Genomic DNA, 6,563 nt, shown 5'->3' with positions numbered 1-6,563 from the left:
TAGCCAAGATATTGATTGAACCGATCATTGCTGCCGTCGGAATCCAAAATCCCGAAGTCCATCCGAACTCCACTTGTATGACACCAAAAGTGTTATCCCTGAAAGTGCTCCCATGTTTATAGCAAAGAAAAACCAGTTGAAGAAGCTGTATTTTTTATGTGCTTCATTTTGATCATATTCATCTAACCGGCTTGCGCCAAAGGAAGAGACGCATTGCTTGATGCCTCCGGTTCCAAAGGCGTTAAAGCGCCAAGGCACAGTAGAAGAGGGCCGTTTGGCTAGTGGACGCTGGAATGCAGGGCTTTTTCGTGCAGTGAGGTGGTCTTAAACTGTCTTTGGAGGCTGAAAATGTAAGCAAAACCATTCCCTGAAAAGAGAACACGAAAGTATGACGATTGGTGTTATGGAAAACCAGCAAATTAGATGGAATAGCATCTTAAACTTGTTAATAAATCCACAAATGCATGCAAATTCGAAATAGGATCGTACTACTGTGAAACCTTGAGAAAAGAAATCGAGGATCACGAGACATGGGACAAAAATTATATATTGCAATCTAGCTACGAATAAAATGAACTTATGGGGGACGGTCTCAAATTCTTGACTAAGTTAGCTAGACATGAAAGTCAAAATGTTTTTGGGTAAATAAAGAAAAGTTGGTGGTTTGTTAGTTCTTACAGCAGCGTAGATGCACGAAAAGACCATGATGGTCAAGAAAAAAGCCCAAATATGAATCAGCAAGAAAGGCTCCAAGCAATGTAAGAACATAGGCGGCTCCAATCCAATCCGTTATGTGTGTGGCAGCATCGGGGACTGGCTGATGCATTTCACGTGCTAAATAAGGCATCATACTCACAGCAATTGCAAAGAATGCCAACCTCTCAGCCACCTCATTTACTGCAGAAAAAAAATGGTACATAAGGTCAATGGCTTGACCAAGATATATTGATATTCACATTTGCAATCAGAAAAAATACATTGGGTGAACATCGTAAATTCTTGATCTTTGTTTTGATTATTTTATTCCGTTTTTTTATTATATTATCATCCGACTGCTTCAGTGTAATCCATAACTACAAATCCAGAGAGGACACATATATCCTTTAAGTAGATGAACTAATTGGGAGACATTGGCAACTCAACATATGGATTTGATCACTGTTTCAGAAAAAAAAATTTAAAAAAAAAATCAAATAGCCAAGGAAGAAACCTATGATGAAAGGGGAAGCTTTCCATCCTCCGCCGGACTGTTTATCAGCAATCCTCCCTTTATAATCAACACAACCATTTGAAGCCAAAGTCGAAGACATGCCTTGTTCCTATAAAAGCCAACTTCCATGCAATTTAGGAACCAAAAAGACAAAGAACTAAATGATCACTTAGTATTAATGAATGTAAATGTGATTTAAAATCTTGCCTTATTGTTTTTTTTTGTCCACAATCCCGTCCGTCGAAAGCACTCCGGCACTCATTTGTTTGTGTTTTAGAGACATGCAACTTGATAATATTTTGAGAATTACAAGTTCTTTACGTTTATATATACAAAATATATAATGTGTCCTTGACAGTTCATTGTTTTCGATCGGGCTCAAATTAATCTATCAAAACTAAGTTTGTCTGGACAAAGCGAGGAGCAAGAAAATAGACATTCGACTGCATGTGGTTTACCTATTGTGCACCGAGAGGTAGCAAGTACGAGTTCCTACGTCTTTAAAAAAATGGATGCTCTTCATTTTTTTAAAAAGATAAAATATATTTTAGCATTCAAATTTCGCCAGCTATAATAAAGATTCATTAACTAAACTAGCAGAATAAATATTAAATAAAAGCCAGATAAATATGAATGGCCCATAAGTTCACTAACAGCATTGTGCCCCTTGATATGTCATAGCCACCAACTATACAATCTTCTGAGGCTTCGTGAGGTATTAGAAATGGCACCGGTGGATACAGGCGCAACGTCTCGGTTATTACATTTTGTAGGTAGGTTAATTTCGGTAGGTCTTGCTCATCTAATAGTCGATCCTTTGGGACATTGGCTTCGATTTCAGATCTGATTTTCTTGATCGATTCGGGATGGTTAAGTAGGAGTGTCATTGTCCCATTCCATGCTTATGGACATTGTGTCCGTTCCCGCCACCAATAACACCTATCCACAATATTGAGTAATATACAAAAAAATAAATAAATAAAGAAAGAAAAATAAAGAATATTAAATGTTAAAGATTCAGACTTGAATTTAACTCAATCCGAAAAGCTAGCTCAAGGGGAGGGTTGTCAAAGCCCATATATGCAAGATGTGGGACAACTAACACACTCATCTCACGCCCAATGAATGTACATCTTCAACGGAAGTTTACGAATAACCCAACTATGGGCAGAACGAGTGGTCCAACTATAAGCAGTCCAATACATAACGATGGAACATTAGATCTGATATCATGTTAAAATCTGGATTTGGACTTAACTCAACCTAAAAGCTAGCTCAAGGAGAATGATTGTCTAAGTCCATGTGTGCCAACTTACAGGAACTCTATCCAACTGATGTAAAACAACTAACCACCCCAAAAGTTAGCTCAAGATGTGAGGATTGTTTCAGTCTATATATTCAACTTCCATATTATTTTATCAAACTAATGTAAGACAACTAACCCCCTCACGCCCAAGAATGAATATCTGGATCGTGAAGTTTACAAATAACCCAAATGTAGGCGAAACGGGTGGCCCAACTATAGACAGTCCAAAACTTAATAGTGGAACATGTGTTAAGATTGAGATTTGGATCTAACTCAACCCAAAAGCTAGCTCAAAAGGAAGGATGATCTAAGTTCATATGTGCTACTCACCCGAACTTTATCCAACCTATGTGTGACAACTAACACTAAATAAAGTATTTCGTTTGTAATACGGGATATATATTTGTTATTTAGTGTCGATGGACATTGAGATTAAAGTGTAGAACTATACTTACAAGTATAATCCCTTTAATGAGCTCGTCCGTAAAATACTCCGGCTCATGTTCTTGCAGTGACAACAAGTGACCAATCATGGTCTTCTCCAACCTTTCATGGCTTCCAACAGACTCATTTTCCTTCAACACGATTTCACGCCGTTCATTCACTAGATCCTGCAAGAACCTGTCGAGTTTCCCCATCAAATTCGCGAACCTCTTCTCCAAACCCTGGAAATCTACCCACTGCAAAAATGGCAGAAGATCACCCAAATTCGTGTTCCCGCTGTGCTCAAGCATCTCCCTCATTATAAACCTCACCCTCCTCGCCTCTTCAGCATCCGCCACATTATCCCCGTAGTATCTCTTCCCAGCTATGGTCATGGAAAGCACGTTAAAAGAAAGCTCTATAAACTTCGACTTCAAATCCACTGTTGTCGACCCTCCACCAAGCTTTGAATCACGCAGAAACTCTCCAAGTAGCAGATCAAGTTCCCTTCTCCGTGTGTTCGCAAACATGGCGATTCTAGCGGGGGAGAAGATTTCAAGTGCCGCGATACGTCGGAGATTGCGCCAATGTTCTCCGTAAGGGGCGATACTGATCGTCGTGTTGTCGTAACTGAAATGTTTGGTGGAAAGGGTCGAAGGGCGGTTGGCGAAAATTATGTCATTCTTTGTGAAACATTCTTCGACGGCGGAGGGAGAGGTCAGCACCAGGACTTTACGCACGCCAAGCTGAAGCTGCAAAATGTCACCATACTTGGCGGAGAGAGCTTGCAGGGTTCGATTCATTGGCTCTTTTACGAGGTGAGGATGGCCTATCAGTGGAAGTGAAAATGGGCTTGGAGGTCGATTTTGTCTTCGTTTTTTGAGAAGAAATTGTCTTGATACTAAAAGGGAAGTTAATATCAGAACTATGATACAACACAAAGTTGTTTCCATTTCTGAATTTTATGGTTTTCTCTGTTTTTGGTTGCTGCAAAGTTAGGTTGATTGATTATTCAATCTCTTATGTGCATGTTTATATACTTGCACCCACTTGTAATTAGGGAAAAAGACATCATTATTAATTTAAAAAATAGTCATGTTTTTGTTTTTAGTACTTTATCTTAACAAATTGTAATTTATTCATGTGATTTTGGTTTTTGTTGACTTTTTGTCATATTGTGTGGGATGGTTGATATGGCACGGAAAATTACTTATGTGACATCGAAAATTGTTTGTGTTAAGTGTCAGATTAGCACTCCAGCTAGATATGACTAAAAAACAAAAACAAAACAAAAATTACAAGATTAAAACACAACTTTGACAAGTTAAATGGATAAAAAATAAAAATATGACAAATTAGATGAATATTTGACTATATATACATATATTTGCGCGCACACACATATATATGTATATATATTATGGGTAATGTTGATTTTTATAAAATAATGAAAAAATTGTATTTTTCCTTGATTTATAAGGTTTTATACGTAATTTATGTATTTGCTGGATTTTAATTTTAAAATGTCACATTAATAATTGAAGGTTGAGATGACTCTCACGTTTTATCTATAAGTTGAATTTGATCACATGTGCATTAGGTGATCATGCCAGGCCACGTAGGATCAAATACGCTGTGTTTCAAAGAATGATTGATTCTGATAATAAATTCCCAAACAAAAATATTGAATTAGATTTAATTAACGTTTCTATTTCTCATTTTTATACATATACACTGTATAAAAACACGAAACTTTTGCACAATGTTAAAATCCATTTTAAATTATGGTGATTTGTTTTTTTAAAAAAAATTAAATTACATATTTTGTCTTATAATTTTCATGTTTTTCATTTTTTCCTTGTTATCGGTCGATTCACGATATTAGTCTACTAACTTGCATTTTTTTCATCATAATGCTGGCGTGACATCTGGCACGACAATAATGCTTGTCACCACCTCAGCAATTTCCGATGACATGCCTTCATTTTTCTATGATATGTATGTGGAAAAAATAACTAAAATAAAATTCATGAAATAGAAGCCTATGACCAATAGCTGTCTTGCACCACTAACCCAAACAACCAAGTCGGGTTGAAATGCATAATTTGCAGGGCATAAAATCGAAGTGCTCTACTTTCACTCTGGCATGTGGTACCGATAGCAACTGATCAACACACACCTATACGTACATATTATAGATATTAGTTATTCTCCATACGCGATGCGTGTGTATACAGTCTTTTTTATCATTATCGATGAACTAAAATTAAATTTGACAAATTATGGAGTGACTAAATTGATATTTGAATTTTTTTAATAAAAAAAATAAAAATAAAAGTGTATTGAATTTTTTTTTTAAAAAAACAAAAAACATAAATGTAATATTAGTATCATATTAGGGTAAAGTTGGAAGAAAAATTGGTGTTCTTCTTAAGTGGTTACTATCATGTCCTCAAACTTAATATAACAATATTGCACCGATGCACGCGTTGCGTACTTGTATAATATTTTTTATAATTCATTGATTTAGATTTAAATGAAGATCAAAATATAATTATAAGAAATAGTGAGTGACTACACTGTAATTTTGATATATAAATTAAAAAATAAAATAAAAGAATAAAAAATGACCTTAATGAGAATGGAACCTATAACCTAAATCCACAGAAATAATGACTTTATCCACTAAACCACATATAATTTGCATTAAAGTTTTAACATTTTATTAATATATATAATTAATAAAAACAGACCATGACACCAAATTTAGTTACTCTAAGTTTCTCAACTTAATAAAACAGTATAGATATATATATATATAATATAATAGATTAGCAATTAAGCTTCCCTGACTTTTCAAAAGTAGTGGATTTATTTAGAAAAACACTAAAAAGTTATAAATTTTGGATTTTGAAAAAGCACTTATTTTATTTTGATTAATACCTATCCAAACACATATAAAACTGAAAAAAACACTTTTTTTAAATAAAAAAACTGAAAAAATGTTACTAAATCAAAAGGACTCTTAATCCGTCATTTCAATTTTTAATCATTGGATATGTTAGAGTATTTCAAAAACAAAATTAATAAATAATAATCAATTTTTTTACTCTAATCAAGGATAATAGTATTATATATATATATATATATATATATATACGTATATTGATATGAATCTCTTCTGTCACCATTGTTTTCCACTAAAACTAGACGCCAAATCACTCGTGAGTTGGACCATTTTCCATCGCTCATTTTTTTATTATTTTCACCCAACACAATATAATTTGTTGGGATATGATATGTATTTATGCTCTTGAAGACGTTTGGTTGAGTTCACAAGAGACTTTTTTAAATAATTTATAATCTATTTGAAAGTGTATATGCTTTGAAAAATCTTTGACAAAAAAAAAAAATCATAGAAATTTTGAAAGCTATCGTCACTCTAATTCATTTTTCAAGATATTATTTTAAAATTTAAAAAGATCAAATATCTAATAATTCTAGTATCCCAAATATGTCCTTGAAATTCAGTGAAAGATTCAAAAATATTTATTTCTCTGATTTTATTATAACATGATGCCATTTCTTGTATTTATGATAAAAGAAATCTCTTAATACCAAATA

The 6,563-nt window shown here is 33.9% G+C and overlaps 2 protein-coding genes across 2 annotated transcripts; both read right to left on the bottom strand.

Moving 5' to 3' along the window:
* Positions 1-241: 241 nt before the first annotated feature.
* LOC142544355 (protein NRT1/ PTR FAMILY 6.2-like) lies at positions 242-1,310 on the bottom strand. Its single transcript, XM_075651412.1, has 3 exons — positions 1,211-1,310; positions 679-897; positions 242-342 (listed from the first exon to the last, which is right to left on the bottom strand). The coding sequence occupies exons 1-3, from the start codon at positions 1,308-1,310 to the stop codon at positions 242-244; spliced, it is 420 nt and encodes a 139-aa protein (XP_075507527.1).
* A 535-nt stretch (positions 1,311-1,845) lies between these two features.
* On the bottom strand, positions 1,846-3,963 carry LOC142547458 (cytochrome P450 81Q32-like). The gene is made up of 2 exons (XM_075655768.1): positions 2,972-3,963; positions 1,846-2,149 (listed from the first exon to the last, which is right to left on the bottom strand). Exons 1-2 carry the CDS (start codon positions 3,890-3,892, stop codon positions 2,081-2,083), a joined length of 990 nt encoding a protein of 329 aa, XP_075511883.1. The 5' UTR covers positions 3,893-3,963; the 3' UTR covers positions 1,846-2,080.
* Between the last annotated feature and the right edge of the window lie 2,600 nt (positions 3,964-6,563).

This window comes from Primulina tabacum, chromosome 5 (assembly GCF_025594145.1).
Source record: "Primulina tabacum isolate GXHZ01 chromosome 5, ASM2559414v2, whole genome shotgun sequence".
Lineage (NCBI taxonomy): Eukaryota > Viridiplantae > Streptophyta > Magnoliopsida > Lamiales > Gesneriaceae > Primulina > Primulina tabacum.
This window is presented reverse-complemented; position numbering and strand designations above follow the sequence as displayed.